At 32.9% G+C, this 19605-nt stretch overlaps 1 protein-coding gene across 2 annotated transcripts in view; it reads right to left on the reverse strand.

Annotated features, from left to right (window-relative positions):
• Positions 1–19605, reverse strand: part of Epha6 (EPH receptor A6) — a 772033-nt gene that overhangs the window by 282313 nt on the left and 470115 nt on the right. For both annotated transcript variants that reach the window (XM_070030423.1, XM_070030424.1), the window contains exon 6: positions 14733–14857. In XM_070030423.1, coding sequence (XP_069886524.1) covers positions 14733–14857 — 125 coding nt within the window. The remainder of the gene's footprint in view (positions 1–14732; positions 14858–19605) is intronic.

Below are 19605 nucleotides of genomic sequence, written 5' to 3' on the forward strand. Positions count from 1 at the left end.
TTTATTTCTCTGGACCTTCTTAACCAATTCCCTACTTTTATTTTACACAAAGGTTTTTTAACACTATTTTGAACCCTGTGTTTATATTGTCTTTGCATAAATACATAAAGGTTATAATATTCATATGGGTCCATAAATATTTATTAATTGCTTTGGTTGTCATTGAGCTTTGCATAAATATTATCTTATGTAATATTGTCCTTGTAATCTTCTGGGACATCATTATTCTTCTATCTTTTATCAATTTGTTGAAATCCCTATTATTCATTTATTTTACTATTGTACACTATTGTACATTTTCTAATATATTATAATTTTATACATTTCTCCTTATGATGAAAATTTGAAATTTTTCTACGTAAGTATTCTAGGATGATGTCTTAACTGCAAGGTATATAAGGTCTAAATAAAGCATGAACATTTCTGGTTAATTTGTAAATTTGTAATTTATAAATTTGTAAAATTATTTTCTAAGATATTTAGTAACTGCAATCATTGTAGTAATGGAAGAGCACTTAATTTTCCTCATTACTGTTAATGTTGGCTTTCTAACTTTTTTACCAATACTATGTAGAGCAATTATCTCTTTACACCTATTACTGTAGTTTGCTTACCACTTAGGAAGCTAGAATTTGTTCTCCTATTAAGTTGATTTGGAAGTCTTTACATGGAGATCTTATACAAGTTTTCTACTGGCTTTTTCCTTTTATTGTTTTACACATATCCTTTATGTTTGTGTTTTCTATGCTATATGCATGATTAACCTATTACTGTCTTGTCTTTGTGTAATATTAATAGGGCATTTTGGAAGAAAGCATTTTTACAACAAAGTCATTAAGAGGATCAATTCCTCTTCTAAACTAAGGACTTTTAAATTTTGACACCCTTTCCTTATGATTGGTAAAAATATTATTCCATAGTTTCCTTCTAAAACTTTTGAAGTTTACCCTTCCATATTTTGAGTTCTCCTTAACATGCTGTGTCTTTAGAGCATTTAAATATAATTCCTATCAATTTTAGGAAGTAGGGACACAGCTTCTTTTTCTTTAATTCTTGAAGGTTAGATTGTCCTACAGCACAAACTCTTAGGTCATACATTCCCTAGAAGTCTTCAGACCATTTCTGCCATAGGTTTAAGGACTATGTTTATGCCAGCCTGTTTCTAAGCTCTCTGTTATGATAAATTGGTCAAATTCTTTCATTTATGGTGTTGTCACTCAGTCTTCATGACTAACCTTCAGAGTAACCCTTTATGTCTCTCAGCATCAACCAATATATTGTCTTTAGGGCTGCCCTCTTTGTAATAGTCTCCCTTCTTATTCTAAATTTGGACTCTATTTTGGAGCATTTTATTGTCTTTCTAGTCTATATAAATCTTTGAATTGAAACATTTTATAATTTAGATTTATTTCCAAATACTTTATATTGGATGGAAATGTAAGTTTTTTCACTTGTGTATTTTTCTTTGCTGCTCATAGATGGACCTTTCATAAGGAGGCACACTGTCAAATTTTCATTACTTAAACAACATTAAAGAGATGTAGAGAATTCTGTGTATAGGGTCACATAACCTGAAATAGCATGACTTTTCTTTTTATCATGTAGATTTTATTTCATTTCATGGAAATACATAGTTATTCTACCTTTGAACAAACACACTGATCCCAGGTATTTGAGTTTGAACTCAGGACCTTGTATTCACTTAGCTTGCTTTTGAGGCTGGTGCTTTACCACTTGGGTCATGTCTTCATCCTTTTTTGCACTGGTTACTTTTGAGCTAAGATCTCACTTTACGTCAGGGACAGCCTGTATTGCACTTCTCCTATAACCCATAGTGTAGATCATCAACCCCGAATGGAATGGTTAGTACAATTAGAGAAAGAGCCATAGCAAAGTTGAGTTTCCTTTTTGTCCCTGAAAAAATGATTACTTAACAAATGACAGAATCAGGTAAAAATTATAATGAAAGATGTGTAGGAGTCATACATAAATTATAATGAAAGATGAATATAATGTACATCACACAATATGCTCCTTGCAATGTTCCCTCCTTTGAAATAATGCAAGTTTTTGATTGATTCTAAACTGAATATCTAGGAAATAAAATTCCTGAATCAGGTTTCTTATTTTATGATTGCTAAAAAAAACATTTCTATATCCCTGTCTTGATGTGAGGATTTAGAAGAGGAAATAAGTGACTAAGAATAATACAGGCACTTGTTTTCCTTTGTGATAGAGTAGGTAAAAATGATTGAAAGTTAAAATGGCATAAATGAAAAAAAAGAAGATATTCTGAAATCATAAAAGGCAAGGCATTTTCAATGAGTTAATCGTATCTTCAGCATTTTCAACTAAATTAAATACTGAAATTGTAATGACAGGCAGTATAAATCTGCAGTGCTGAAACCCCATGTACATGTAATATATATATATATATATATATATATATACACACACACATATATGTATATAGACAAATACACACATATCTGAATAGAGGATGAAGGATGAAACTGTGTACTTGGCTTTCCTCTGTCTACTGTGTCTGTCTTGTCTCTTCTTCCTTCCTTATTTTACTAAAGCCCAGCACAGTCTCCTTCTTGAACTTACATGTTCTTTTCATCACTAGCTTTTCACACTTGTGTTCCCTTTGCCTGAAGTGCTCTTCTCCTATTTTGCTGCAATCTTTAATATTAAATACCTTACCATCATGGGTTAGTGCAATATCTTAGTCAAAATGAAAATGTTTCAGCTCTTTAATTATTTAAAGTTCTATCCACAGAGGATTTTTATTATAGAAATTCATTTCACTCGATTCTAATATAACTTTTGATTGCAAATGAGTCTGGGATTTATTTAATTTTGAAGGGACAGAATGATGTAATGGAAAGAACTCATGGATCCCTGTCACATAGATACGTGTTGCAAAGATGTATAAATCAGAGCTATCACTAGGGATATTGAATACACTGCAGGATCTTCCATCTTTCCACTCCTGTTTTGTCCTTTTCTTGTTACCCTATATTGAAATAAAATACTAATACAGATGAAGTGTTTATTGTAATAATCAAAAGAAGAAGATGATTTCAAGCTTGATACTTTATAGATGACAATTCTTAGCAGAAATAGCTTGGAAAATGTCCTGACCATTAGGTGTAATTGAGCAACACAATTTTATTTATTTTAAAAACAAGCCATCAAATTGCAAAATTAGGAAATAAGATTCTTTTCCTCACTCAAAACTTGAGTTTGAAAATTGAAGCACTTTAAAATGAAGACTATTAAATAAATTATATGAGAAAATAACTTCTACCAAAGTTATAGAAGACAGAATGCATACAGCTATATTCTTGAATTTCAACTCATTGGGGCAATTTCTTTTCAAGAGTCTCAGAGAAAGTGTTGTCGACATATTCTTTCTGATTCATCTAATTTAGAAAGGAATAGGTATCAGACTGTGCACATTATGTGACCTGAAATGTCCATTTTGTGATCTGCTTCAAATAAATGACTTCAATGAATAATAACAATTGCTGATTGCATTTGGTTCCATGACACATTCCTTAAGTTCTAGTAAGTCCAAGAAAAGTACTTTTGGTCTATAATCTTTATAAAAACCTGCTGTCATTAGTAAAGGATCATTTGTACTCGTGAGATTGTTGCCCACAGTCTAGACCCAGTTTTATCAGTGTTTGTTATCACACCAGCTTCACCAGGGATCTTGATCAGATATTTTCTGCCATATTATTAAATGGGTCTGCATTTCAAAATTCTGCCTTTTAGAAAATTAGTCAGCTTCAGGGTGATAAAGGAATAGATAAAACGGAATTATCAATCAGCATTCCAATCTGGAGATGAATTAATATTAGATGATTTCAACGGGAAACTCATCACCTCGTGTTAAGAGAAGAATAATGCTAAGGGAAGTAGAAAATCACAAGTTAAAAACAAAGGTGTTGACAAATGCAGGCTGGCTTCCATTAGAGATAACCACATCTAATGACTTTTGTATTGCTTGCTCAGCTTGCTTGCTCAACTGGCACTCTGCTAGTTGAACCACATCTCCATTCCTGCATTTTGTTGGTTATTTTTAGAGATGGAGGTCTCTTGAACCATTCAGGCTAGATTCAAATTGTAATCTTCCAGGTCTCAGACTCCTGAGGAACTAAGATTGCAGGTGTGAGCCACCAGCGATTAGATGCCTTTTTCAAAGCATTTTTAGTTTTTCTTTAATTCCTTGTAGTGATGACAAACTCATATACTGCTTCATTTTATGAGAACTGGTGTTTCTATGACAAATGACATTCGCTACAGAGGACTCTTATTTTTTTTCCCAGCAAAGCCACCTTGATTACTCTGTTTTCCCCAGAGTGACCCTACATTTCTGCAAGAACAATAATCAGGCAATGCTCTCTAGACTATTTTAATATAAAATACAAAAGCTTAGAAATCCCTTCTAAATAATTGAAGGCAACCATTAGGAGTATAGCCAACCAGTCTCTTAATGGAGAGGTCATGAGGGACAGTGGGCATAGAACCTCTTTGAAAAGTCCAAAAAACATTTGGTGGTTTATAATTGATTTTCCTGGGCAGATTTGCTTTTTTTCAAGTAGTAATTATATCAGTGTCATTAATAATAGCTGTTGAAAGGGGCCTCATTTTAATCTTCAATGCAGAAAATTATATTTGGTCAAAGATCCTTCATAATTATTTCTTCTTATTTGAACCAGGGTGCAGATTTAGGCTTTTCCTTCTCATTTGAGAAACTAAGACACTTAAGTCTTCCCATGAGAAATAAGGATAATAATAGCAGAGCCGGGAAACGAAGCAGCTTAGCACACACCACTTACCGCAATGATCTAAAAGAAATTTGCTCTAATAGTTTAACTCCCAGGGCCCTTTTGTAGTAATTATTTCTTCTCCTAAATTTTGAGGGTCTGATGCATTCTTGAGGATTTAAGTGCCTTTCTAAATGAGGAAAGTAAAGCATTTTCTGAAATAAACTTCTTTTTAGAGATGTACTAGTTAACAATAACAAAAGATGAGCCAAATATCAGTGTTCGGAGAATTAATGAAGGGAGATAGGCTTCTGTTTACCCTTCCCTTTGTTAAGATATTTGTATTAATGTAGTGGATAATACAAATCCAGACAGAAGTTTCGTGGAAAATGATCTTTCTTGAATTAATGCTTATTTTTTTAACTCAAATCAGGTGAGCAATTAATTTTTAAGTAGCTTTGCATATTTTTAGCTTGTTTTTTGGAGAGACTACAAATGTGGCTCGAAAAATATGTAGATTTCCAGAATGCTGTGGCAATTTACTCGTTTGTCCATATGATTTTTTTAAACTATCTCTGCAATTCTTAGATTTTTTTTTCTACTTTGTGTTTTTGCTAAAACATCAAATACCCCATTCTTCTCTTATTATTGCTGTTTCTTCTGATCTTGTATGACCAAGTAACAGAGAATAGAAATAATGTTTTTGTAATCATTGAATTCCTTAACTTGAAAACAACTTTATTTTTCAAACATCATCAAAAAATATACAGAAACAGAATTCAGAAAAGTCATAGAAATCATGAATTTTTTATGAACATGGAAACAAATACTTCTTAAAGGATGTGAAATTAAATTTAAAAATGTAGAAATTGAGTATATTGAAACACAATTAGCAGAGCTATGGTTAATATATAAGCCTTCTAAGATCTACACAGAGCATTGGGGTTAGGACTATAATTGTGGTGACAATAGGCCACCAACAGAATAACCTTCCAACCTCCCACCAGTAAGGACATAGCTTTATTCTTCTAAGAAAGCAGAACACCAATTTTTCACACTCATTTTCTTTTTAACCTTTATTGATGAGGTTTGGGATATGCTACTCCAAATATGACATCTTGGCATTTGAGAAAATGACAGAAACAGGAAACTGCTGCTTTGATTTTCTCCTGCCCTTCTCTCCTGAAGCAAGGTCATGAGACCCTCATTCAGAAGGTGCCCTCCCTGTTCCCAGAAGAAAGAGACATCTTTATCTTTGAAGACCCAGAGTTATAGTGATGAATCTGAACAAGCAGTTTGTGCTAAACCTCCTCAGTTGGTTACCATATTTGTCTAACTTGACTTAATCTATTCATAAAATACAAGGGTCTCCCTGTTTTGGGGAAGGGAAGGAGAAGGAGGCATTATGTTTGGAAGTTCTCATGTTATATAAAATTTACATTACATGAATTTGTATGATTTTCCTTTGTTAATCTGTCTTTTGATATAACAGGCTCAGCAATGAGCCTTGCAGAAGCAAAAGAAAATTCATTTGTACTGTATCTATATTGTAAAAAAATTAATGAAATTACTCAGAGTGCTGCATTTTTTTCCCTTTTTGGATGACCCAAATCTTTTAACAGTCTGTATGCAGCTTGTACAATTTTAAATAATTTTATTCTTCGAACCTGAGATAGTCTAGCCTTTTAGGAAACAGAAGACATTTGAAGACAGAGTAATTGATAGATGTTTGTATTGCAAATGATGGGTGAGTCCACACACCCTGCTCGACACCACCTTGTAAATGTCTTTTTAATTACCTTCTCCTTTGAATGGTTCACACCATACAGATGCTGTGGGTGACACAAGAATCTCTGCCTTGAGCAATTTTGGGACACTCTGGGCCCACTAAGACTGACAGGCTTCCACAGAGAGTATAATATATGGTGCACTGAATGGAAATTGGGCATGAAATCACCATAATGAGCATTTGTATCAGTAAATTTCCTTGCTGTATCTATTTTCTTTCAGGTAATGTTGTTTTAATGCAGTACTACATGTTCATGCCCAATTTTTCTGTAGTGGAGATTGCAACGAATAAGGACTAGGGGGTAGTGGTGGTGTGTGTGTTGTGGGAGGGGGAGGAGAGAAGAACACAAAATCTTACCAGTATGCCAAAATGCTGATCTTACTAGAAACAATGAAACACGTCTAAATGAATTTGGAATTTTATTGACTGCATTAAATTTTGTGTGTGTCCGATATAATGCAAATCATATAATACCTAGTCGTAGCTAGTTAAAAAGATGTAGCCGTCTATGCTCACACATGTTTACTTATACACAGAGCATTGTTAGGATTCTTTACTTTGTCTGTCTTTAAATAAAATATTGAAGAGGCAGCATTTGTAACATGGACTGGCAGTGTTACCATCCACATGATATCTAGTTAGAAATGCAGTAGGACATAGAAGGAGATTCTCTCTCTCTCTCTCCCTTCTCTCTTTCCCCCTCCAACTTTCTCCTATCCTCCCCCCTTTTACCCTCCCCCTCTCTTTATCTCTCTAGATATACCTATCTATATCTCATGAAGTCCCATAGTAATCTCATGTCCATTTATAGTGTCCATTTATAGTCCATTATAGTGTTAGCAATCTTTATCTCTTATCTTTATCTCATCAATTCTACAGGAAACTAGAAAAAAGGCAGAATTTTATCCTATCAACCACTTCCGCCTGCCCAACCACATGCATTAGAATTTACATTCTACAATATCTCCATGTCATTCAGGTGACTTGTATCTATTTTCCTTAGTCATAGTTTTCTTAGATACTCATGTGGTAATCACATTTAAGGCACACTTATAAAGCTTGTTAATTAGGTTACTATAGGGGAAAGTGGATGCAGAGAACCTGGGAGATGTAGCTAAACAATGGATGGAAATAGTGAAATTTCTGGAAGTGAAAAGAAAATCATCCGCTTCCCTTAGGAGAACATCTACAGGAAGGAATAACAACCACATAAAACAAATGATCAAAAACCTGTAATAGCTAATGGCCATCATTTAAGAAGGAAGGAGTTTACTTTAGGTTGACTATTGTTATAGAATTGCTTCATTTATATTTATAAAATAGAGATTCAATGATTATATGTCTTTCAAACCTAAGGGATATTACTGAATCAACATCTGTGGAAAATCTACTTGAAAGTTGAAAAGACGGTAAGGAAAGAACAAGACAACCTTTTTTAAGTGTGAAATTGTAGAAGGTATCTTAAAAGATGCTTTTACCTGAATGTGTGAATTAACTAAAAATTCCTGAACATTGTATTTGTAACCTTTAATCTGAACTCTTCTCTAGTCACTTTACAATCGCCTTTGGTTCCAAGAAAGGAAAGATTTACCAATATGTATCTCATATAGAAAGTAAACTACCACTCAAATAGAGTTTCTTACCTTCTTCTTCTTCTTCTTCTTCTTTTTTTTTTTTTTTTTTGTCAGTTGTGGGGCTTTAACTTTGGGCTTGGGCACTGTAGCTGAACTCTTTAGCTCCACGTGAGCACTCTACCACTTGAGCCACAGCGCCACTTCCAGTTTTTTGGTGCTTAATTGGAGATAAGAGTCTCATGGACTTTCCTGCCTGGGCTGGCTTTGAACCAGCTAAGGAGGCTAAGATCTCAGCCTCCTTAGTAGGATTACAGGCATGAGCCACCAGCACCCAACCCTCTTATCTTCTTAAAAGAAACAGTCACAAACTCAGATCACTCACCAGGCAATTTGTTTCTTATTTATTATAATGGTAAAGTGATAACTATTCTAGAACTCCAGCAGAAACAAAGACTAAACTAATGGCTACCTAGTTCAGACCTGTGATTTGAAACTGTTTTAACTGTACATATCTTTCTATCACTTGCCCCCACTTCCCCCTTTTTAATCTGAAACCAATATCAATACCTTTGAACATAGCTAAAGATGTACTGAAATGCCATCTTCCCATGGCTGTCATGTAATAAATCTTTCTGTGCCCATCACCATGTCTCTTTATTTGGCATATGTGGCCAGTGGCCAGATGACTCTTGAACTTGGGGTCTGGGGTCTACAAACTTGGTTTTAACATCGGAATGTGTGACTTTCAGAAAGGAGCCCAAACCTATTATAATGATGAAAATTCTTCCCAGAGATCTTCCCAGTTTTTATAATCTCACTGTTCTCCATATTTTTATATTATCTATTTTAATTAAAGTTCATGAAAAATTACTTATATAATCTGTGGTTTCATTAGAACATTATCATATATTATCTTATTATTGACCAATAATTTTATTATATGTAGATGTATTATGTAGATAAGTAGCTATATTATGCTCTATATATTTTATGCTAGATGTAGATCATTACTGACCAGCTAGATGTGAGAAATGTTTCCTTTCTCATGATGAGTTTTCCTAAACAATACAAAAAACTGCTGCCTGTGGTAAAAATTAACAAGGAAAAAACGTTACCAGTCACAGTATCTTTAAACGCTGTGAAAGAATAATGAACTGTTGTGGAGGGAATTCATGTTTGCAAATGAGCTACCAGTTGGTAATTAGTGGAGCTCTAAAACACCATGATGGGATAGGTATGGTTTATTGCAGCCATTTTACAGATGCAAAAGGGCATCGGAGAGAAATAAGTGTTTGGCCTCAGGGAAGCTACAAAAACCAGAATCAGCAGAAAGCATCAGCCTTCCTGAGATGGCCTCTGTGATGCAAGGTCCCCTCCTAGTTTGGACTCCACTTACATCATTGTGATTTTGGTGAAGTCATGAGGTCCTGTGTCTTCAGTGTCCTCATTTAAAGAATAGGAAGAGTAATAGCATTTTCCCAAGTGGTTGTTCTTAAGATTCATTATATAGTTCATGATTTTAAAAACTAATCGAAAATGTGAATTGAATAATGGGTAGAAAATGGAAGAATTTGGGGAAGGAGAGTAGGAAAAAAAAACCCTGGATTTTTATGTTCAGATTGCTAATGATCTGGGAGAAAGAACAAAAGAAAGGCAAAGGAATAGAGGAGGAGAAAAAAGCCAGATGGAGATATGAAACTTAACTAAGTTAGAAAGATAGATTCTAAAGGCTACTGTGATGAAGTACCATAATGAAATGAAGAAGAGAGTGTTGGAAACTACAAGAAGGCTACTCTTATTTTAAACTGGCAAAGAAGCTGACTGAATTATGACCAATGCCTAAGGGCATGTGGGAAATAGATTTTAAGAATAGATGAACTCAGACATCTGGTAGAAGAAATATTTAAGTCACAAAGTTTTAGAGCGTATAGCAATTTCTTTTAATTACATATATTTACATTCAAGATGGGAAAAAAAACAATGATATAAAATGAGGTTTTAAATTAAACTAAGAAGAATTCTCAGCCTTGTCAGCTTGTAGAGAATGAAAAATATTTTCAGTAGAGAACACCAAGTATCTGATGAAGCCATTGACCAAATTAGTATGTAAAGAATGAAGCCGTTGTCTTAGGACAATGAAAGAATGATCTGCAAAGATACTTTGGAGAATACCAATTCCTGTAGCTCTCATTTCTAGTTCAAGGTGGTAAACATGAGGAAATATGTTCAAAGACACCCCAGGACATTTGAGCTCACTGACCAGGGCCAGAACTAGTCTTTGCTCCCATATTCTGAAAACTTGATATTGAACTTTCCAGACTTTAGTCTCCAGACTATAAGAAATTTCTCTCCTCTTAAAAAACCAGCTGGGCTGAGGTTCATTGTTCTAGCAGCATAAAAGGGATTAAAATAAAACATACATTTAATACTGAAGGTGATATTTAGTTTTTGTGACTATACCAGTACAAATAAAATATACTGGGATTTAAAAGTATGTTAAATTACAGGAGTTCATCATTCTAGACACTTACTAGACAGGTGGAGCAACAGGATTATGACATTAAGCTAAACAATTGCACACAGCTTTTGGTATGCCAGCTGCTGGAGACAATTATTAAAGCTATTGACAGTCCATCCATCCATCCATTCATCCATCCATCCATCCATATTTATCTATATTTGCAACTTCTCTCTTCTCTAAGTACTCTAAGTACTCTCTACTCTCTTACCATTAGCAACACTTGAAACAGCTTGATATATATGCAATTTGTTTATATTTCTCTTTAACTTACATAATAATGCACAAATAAAAATATACGTATTAGGAAATATCTAAATTTTCTACATGATCCCCTAAATAATATAAAATTAGATCACATATGTTTTCATACATATAAACATGCATACTGATATATATGTGTGTATATATATATATATATATATATATCTTGATTTTCATACTGAATACTATTTAGATTTCTAACAATGAAAAAATGCTTTTAGTGAATTCTATTGTAAGTTGCCCTATTTGTTAATTGTATTTATTCAGAAAGAGAAACTGTATTCTAAATACAGATATGCAAAATATACGTACTTAGAATTTGAGTTCACAATAGGGAAAATTCTTAATATTGTCAATCAATTTATGAAGTTTGATTTTAATATTTTAACATCATTGATTGCCTCTACATACATATCTAAATATGTAAGAAAAATTTTACTTATTTTTCTTATGCTTTGTTTAGTATACAATTCCTAATCTGTTGTTTTCTGGTCCTGTATTGTACTGTTTGATGCTTTATTAACTTTTGCTTAAATTCATTTTATATACTGATTTGGTACTTTTAATCTTTACATCTATTTAAAATTAATCTTTACAAATCAACAAAATGATTGAGATCTTTATTTTAGTTTTCTACATGTGAACTTTTGGCATATGAGATTTACTAACTTGGGAATGTGGCTTAGTGCTAGAGTGCTTGCCTAGCATGCATAAAGCCCTGGGTGCTATTCCTCATTGCCACATACACAGAGCTTTACTGACTTTTCTTCTTTGGCCATAAGCCTGATGAGATGTAGAGTCGGACTGTGAATTAGAAATCTTTGACTTCAAGATACATATTAAACCATTGTTATTCATTTATCATTATAATTTTCTTACAAAATAAAAGTCTCCATAAAATTGTCAATTCCTCTATTAAAATAGTATTCACAATAAAGCCAAATGTTGCATACCTAATATTAAGCATGGATATTATGTTTACTACTATCATTAAGAATCTTTCTGATTTTCCAATTTTAATTAGATGAATGGTGTTCTGCTGAATCTGACTTATCTTTACTTGCAAATCTTACAAGTTACTTTCATTCTCAACATATGAAGCATAAACGACTAGAAAATGAGCCAGTAATTTTTCTGTCTCCTAAAATAAACACAGAAATAATTTTATTCTGAATAGTTCTTTATATGTATATGTATGTGTGCACTGCTTTTTCAAAATAGGCATTTGAATGGATAAATTTGTATATATATATATGTATATATATATATATACATATATATATATATATATATATATATATAATTTCCTAGGGAAAGCATGATACAGGGTGAAGTATTTGAAAGGCTTGCTCAATGGTTCTCTGAGCATGTGCTGGCGTGGTTAATGTTCAAAATCACTAATCCAATTTAAACTTTTTAAATTCTTCTTTTCTTAAGCCATGGATTTATCCATATCAGATAAAGATGTTAGCTTTCATTGACTACATGATGATGTAATTACTAGAGTACAAAATCTGGACACAACCATGCTAATTAATGAGTTATTCACCTCCATTTTCAGAGTGGTAGAACAAGGGTGGCATTCAGTTTTTACTCTTGTGCTATATATATTGATTTAGAATAAACATAAAGGTATTTATGTTGCTTCCATATTGGTGTTCAAAAATTGTATCATCACAAATGCTGCATTAGACTTCAAACTGAAAACAGACAAGGGCCAGTGCAGAAAGGGATTCATTTGAAGATCCCTTATCTCCCTAAATATCCTTTATCTTCCTAATGATGAGTTATCTTCCTAAAGACCAGATCCAACAAGGAAAAATGAAATCATATTTAATGATTTTTACTGAAAATTCACTAACCAAGAAAGACTAAACTCACATCATATAAGAGACTGTATCTCAGAGAGGTCATAGGAACTTTGTTCTAGGCAATTGTCTGTCTTTTGGACATTCATTTCCTCTATAAATTGCTTACTATCTCTATGAAATGATTTACATCTCTCACTTTTCACTATGAAGGGAGTATTTACATTGCAACCATCTGGCTCTTTTTTAATTTCCTACTTTTTGTGGCCCTGGAGTAGCCATGATTGATAATAAGCATGTATTCTTTTTCTCCTACTAATCTATTGGCCTATAAAATAGTTTATTTCAATACACTATTCAATAAAAACCTTCCAAGGGAAGGGTTGAATATTTCTTTGTCTGACAAGTTACAGAAATGAAAGACATTCTTTATTATTATAGTAAACCACTGGAAATTATATATGATTTATATAACATTTAAAATAAATTGCATGTGCCCTTTATCAGCATTCTAAAAGTAACTAAAACAATGACACATATCATAATTCATATATATGGTTGTATTATCTATATCAAGAATGCCATAATGGTGAGGAGTATGAAGGAAATCATAAAAAAGAACATAAGTATAATAAAATTAAAGAAATAGATAATTTGAAAAGTATAATAGCTGATAATAATTTTAAATGATGAAAGGGAAATTAGATTGATTTGTCAACCAATTTCATTTTACTAGATTCTTATGAAACAAAATAATTGATCTGAATGAAGAGGAAAATATTGAATGCAATAGCTACTTCCATTTATTCTTTCATATATCTTTTTGAAATTACAGTGGAATATATCAAAATTTAAACCCAAAGGACTATGCTACATAATCACTTTAAATTACAGTAATTCAGTTTTAAAATTTATTCCCTACAGAATATTAACAAATTGTAAGTTGAAAGATACATATATATATATATATATATCTGAATATGTATATGTATATAGGTATAAGTTTCTTTCATTTTAATCTGGTTCCAAATAACGTAAGTTAAATTTAAGAAATTATAAGCACAATGCTGTTAGAGAATATTAAAATAAATAATAAGTATGTTAGAGATAAAGTTAGTAGTAACGGATTTTGAAAATGATAAATTTGATCCAACATGGAATATTACTAATATCTTGCTTGCATACAGACTTGTGCACATGACAAAGTTCATGCATGGAAAGCTCGTAGTTAATAAGACTGACTAGAATCATGCCAATTAGCAAAGGGACGAATAGACCACAATAAAATGAGAAAATGGGTATAAACTTTATGAAAGGAGATACCCAGAAAAGCATTTGTGCCACAAAAGAACAAAAGGTGAGGAGCCAGTCAATAGCCCACTTTTTTTTATTGTTGTTGTTCGTCATGGGGACTGAACTCTGGTTCTCGCTGCTCAGCTCTTCAGCTCAAGGGTAATACTCTACCATTTGAGCGACAGCACCACTTCGAGCTTTTTCAGCTTATGTGGTGCTGAGGAATCAAACCCAGGGCCTCATGTAAGACAAGCACTCTACCACTGAGCCACCTTCCCAGCCCCATCAATAGCCCACTTTCAATCTTCAGTGAAACTCAGTGGGTGCATATATCCAAATTTACCCAACAGAACATAATGTAAGTAAGATGATGTCAAAGAAGGAATGTGGAACACATAGTACCTGGACCAAGAGGAACAGGGAGAGGGATCATCATGCTCTAGATACAACATTGCTTGTTATAATCTCTGAGTGTGCCATCAGAGATATTCAATCCTGCAACACAAGCATTAAAGTCTCACTTTGCTTCACTTCTTACCTCTGAGTCCATCCTTTCAGCTTTGATGGGTGAATGTGTTTTACTCAAGTATGAGTTTAGGTCAGAGAAAACCAGATTTGAACTGATGTAATATAGTAAGAAAACATTCATGACATATATATACATAAAATGTATATATAATTTTTTAGGAAGCTCAAAATGAGACCTACCTTTTCATAGTACTTGATCTCGTAGTCCAGAATGGCTCCATTGGTAAAAGCAGGTGCCTGCCATGATAGGGCAATGCTATTCTGTGACGCCCAATCCTTTCTTACCATTCCTATCAAAGAGGGTGCTGAAAAACAAAATAAGTAAGAATTAACTGGCAGGAATGATTTTTATCTAAATACTTTTGCATTTTTTTTCAAGGAACACAATTTTTTATTGAAGGGGACACCCATTTGTTGATGCTAAATTAGTAAGATAGCCATAGAACCTACTTTATTCAACCTAAAGGTAGTATTAACATATTTTGAAACAATATTAAAGAGCACTGGAAAAACTCAAATATTCCAAGGACAAGAATTAGAACTCTTCAATTTTATTCTGCTAGGATATTCAATTTAAACTGGCTTTGGCCTGAGGTTCTCAAATGAAGCTCAATATACTTGGGTCCGGTGTTTCAGAAAATCATTATCTGCCATCAGAAAACTGCAATTACACAATCATTTATAGGCTTTTCTTTCTCCTCCAGATATCTGAATACTTTATTAAGCTTTATCGAATACCCTTCTTATTTAAAGTGAGTATTTTCTTGTCTTTGGAAGGATTATTTATTTAGCATGGTTTCTCTAACAGTTGAATAAAATGCTTAACGTCAGCAGTTTATTTTCAGAGCCATAGCTAACTTTTTTACATATATAACATTATTAGCAATCTGAACTTGGCTTAATATAGCCTTGTGTTAAATTTCCAAAATTTAATTATATATTTATATTCTTGGTACTTTAAAAATAATCACTTTTCATTTTTAAGTAGCCTATGTTTTAAAGCAAGAGTGTTTGATATAGAAGTTAAAACTTAATCATGGACAAATCCAAATTAACTTTCATTGAAGTACCATTACTTACCTACTAGTCTGACAAAGGAAAAAAAATAAAAATTTTAACAGCACTGTTGTAGGTAGGCTGTGGGAAAAAGCATGTTAATTCTCTGTCAGTGTAGATGAAACTTTGTATGAATTTATGATAGTAAATTCACCAATTTGAAGCAAATTTTGTATTCATTTAAATTTTGACTTTTTGCACTCTTAGAGACACACTGCATAAAAACAGTGATATATTTACAATATGATTTACTGAAATTTATTTGTAAGTACTGGAAAATCTACAGATGTTCATTAATAAGTATCTGGCAAAAGACCTCTGCCAAGGGAGAATTCGTAATTAATGCAAAGGAGTTATGACCACATATAGGTACTGCAATGTATGGTTCAGGATTTACATTTAGTATTAAAAGTAAGGAGGAGTAAACACATGAAAATTTATGTAAAGATAAACTTAAGAATAAAATTTTATTTAAGTACTGCTTATGTATATGTGAAATACCACCATGAAAAGTTCTTTGAACAATTAACATACATTTAAAAGAAAAAGAATGATCAGAATATAAAACAAGTCCTGTCCACAGTTGGGAAAAAATGGAGGAAGGCAGGTAGACAGAAAGAGTGAAGGAGGGTGAAAGTGGTGAAGATACTTAGTGTACATGTGTGAAAATAGAAAAACGGAGTACACTGGGATTGGTTTGGGGAGCAGGAGGTGGGTGTGAACATGAGTGACAGGGCGGTGGGTCTGATTTCGAAGTGCTGCTTTTGTGTCAGGGGAGCATGTCTTCTTAAATTTATGACACTGAAAGGTCTGGTTCTTCAAAGAACATAAGGACTTTGGAAACATTTAAAAACTGGAAGTTCAATGAGAAGAATGTAATTGTATACAATTATATTCATAGAAATGACAGATGATTATAGAAGTCACTAAGAACTAGAAGCTTGCCTTATGAGGCAAAACAGTAATGGATAATGTAAATAACAAAAAGCACTCAGAAATCATTCACGACTTAAATGGAGACACATTTACTATTAATAAGCTCCCACTAATAAATCTATCTCAGTTGGAAACTGCATAAATGTTCTTACATTATAGTGTAATAATGTATTAAATGATGTTTTATGGATAAACTTCAAAGTGAAATTACATTCAAATTAGAAGTTGATTTAAGCATATCAATTCATTACAATTTTAAAAGATCCTTTTCATGTATACAACTGATGGTTAATTTTCAATTTAATGTACACTCTCATAAAGTAATATTGCCTGTGGATTACATTTTACCTCAGAATCATTTGGTACTCAAGGTCAGTAATGTAATCCTTTGCAAATATAAAAAAATTCAATCATAGCAACAACATGATAACTGACTATTGAGTAAAATATAGGTCTTCTGTCTTCATCTACAGTGATCAACTAATTATGGATCATCTAAATTTATAAGTGGCATTGTACACTTACATAAAACAAACAAAAATTATTCTTTAGATATATAGGTTCATCACATAAATATGAATTTTAGAACTCAAGAACTTTGGTAATCTCATCTTTATTCTTCAAATATGTAAATATCCCTATTTTACATAGATGTTGAACATACATACATAATTCAGGATCATTTGATTTATTTTTAACACTACATCTTAAATTCTGATCCACATTTTATAGAATAGTTTATTATACTTAAAATATTCAACCATGTTGATATGCTTTCCAATATTGATAAATTTTTCTAATGTTGTATGTGGAAATTCCCATTTTACTGTTAGAGATTAATTTTTCTTTCAGGCCTGAGGTTTAAAGTCAGAACCACATATTTGTAAGGCTGATGCTCTATCATTTGAGCCACGCCTCCACTTTGTGTCTTGACAGTTATTTTGGAGATGTAATCTCATGGACTTTTCTGCTTTGGCTGGCTTCAACCCACAATCCTCCAGATCTCAGCCTCCTGAGTATCTAAAATAATAAACATGATCCATCAATGCCTGGAAAGCTTCAAGTATTTTTTCTAAATTTTTGTTTATTTGATTCAATTTCTATTTGATTAGGATGGAGTTTCCCTTGTTTCCCTCACTGGCTTTTTTTTCTTTTTTACCTTTAAATTTTTTTTATTGTAAAAAATAGTGTACAGAGGGGTTATAGTTATGTAAGTAAGGTAATGTGTACATTTCCTATCCAGCATTGTTACCTCCCCCTTTGTTTTTCCCCTACCATCCCATTCCTTCCCACATCCACCAACCCTCCTTCCTGCCCCCCAAATTGTAGAGTTTTGTTTTTAACATAGTGTCTTGTACTTCTCATTGTTACAATGGGTCAACCTGTATCCTTTTGTTATTTTTTTGTTATTTTATTATTTCCCTTTTTTGTTATTTCCCTTCCCCTCCCCAAATTAGAAAAATGCAGATGAACAATGGCCCCCAAATATCACATTTTAATCTGAGTCTCTGAATAGTCTATGACAAAATGTCTTTGCAGTTTTGATGGAGTTAAGGATTTTGTGACAAGGAGATTGGCCAGGATTCTCCAGGTATTCCAAATGGACTCACAAGTAAGTGACATGGTAGGAGAGGGCAGAGGTCTGAGGCAAGGCTGGCAGACTGCAGGGGCTGTAAGAGGAAAGGGCCCATTCTTCCTGGGAACCTCAAAAAAAAAAAGACCTTAATTTCAACCCTGTAAGAGTCACTCTGGACTTTTAACAATGAGAATTGTAATCGGATAAATACTACTAAGTTGTGCTAATTCGTTACAGAAATAATGGGAAACTTAAAATAAACAGATTAATACAATATAATGAATATCACTAAATTATTAAATGAAAAAATTTAATGATCTTAATTTTTCATTCATTTGTACTTCAATTAAGGCAATAGTTTTAAAAAGAGGTTTCTAAAGCAGTGATAAAACGTGTTAACGATGTTTCATTATTTATAGTTATTACTTGCTAGAGTACAATTAATGGGTTAATTGAAATAGACTTTAAAAATATGTTGGGTCCTCAGGAAAGACTTTTCCTAGTTTATTCTACCATTGGTCAGCTTCTATTTTTCTTTCCTTGTCTCAAGAAAAAAAGGAAATATTTTCTTCTCTCTAATTATACCACTTTGAATGACAAGCGATACAGAATTACTTTTTTCCCTCCAAATTTTCCTAAGAGGAAAGGGTCTTCTAATAGTTTTTTTTAAAGACTTTATCTCTGAATGTTAGGGTCTTTACCAAAGAAATGTATGCAGCATGCCCCTGCAGCTCCTTCACTGATGGCGGCAGTGGTTGGAAATGCTAGTGAGAAGCAGCTGCCCAGAGAGTTGTCCCTACCTGTTGGGGCCATGTTGGAAAGTCAAGGCATTAATGGCAAGTGAGAGCGAAGCCACCAGCGGCACTTCCTTATATAAAGTGAAACCCTGTGAGTTATTTTAAAAGTTGTTTTCAGCATGAGCGGTGCTTTTTTTTTTTTTTACTTTCTCCTTTATAGGTTGTATGACTAGCTGATTTAATATGGTCACTGTTAAGCTTGTCCTGAGGCTGCTGGTTTCTGTAATTTATACCACATACCTCTACTGACTATTACTTAATTCCGGAGGCATTTGAGAAACTGTTTATATGACAGATGCTATAAAATGCAGTTTCTTTGAAATATGAGAGGGGAAAAAAATCTCCAAATTAGACCAGTCTGAGATTCTGCTGACCTTATTATTACCTGTCAAGTTTCATAAGAGTATATATTGCAGCAGTACTTTCTAGGAATTTAACGTAGATTTTTTTTTTTATCCTCCACAAATCCCAGAAAGTTTGCCTGACCACAGAGAGAAATGAAGAATTTGAGCCTTCCTGTGTGAACTTTAAACAAATTCCTGGCATAAAATATCTCATTATTACTAAAATTAGCATAATAAATTTATATTGATTGCTCCATATAAGAATATTAATCAATGCACTATATAAATTATATATTTAACAAATTTTAAATTTGTAAATATTCTAATTATACTTGAATATACTT

This window comes from Dipodomys merriami, unplaced genomic scaffold (genome assembly GCF_024711535.1).
Source record: "Dipodomys merriami isolate MVZ:Mamm:240054 unplaced genomic scaffold, mDipMer1.0.p SCAF_2, whole genome shotgun sequence".
In the NCBI taxonomy this organism is placed as follows: domain Eukaryota; kingdom Metazoa; phylum Chordata; class Mammalia; order Rodentia; family Heteromyidae; genus Dipodomys; species Dipodomys merriami.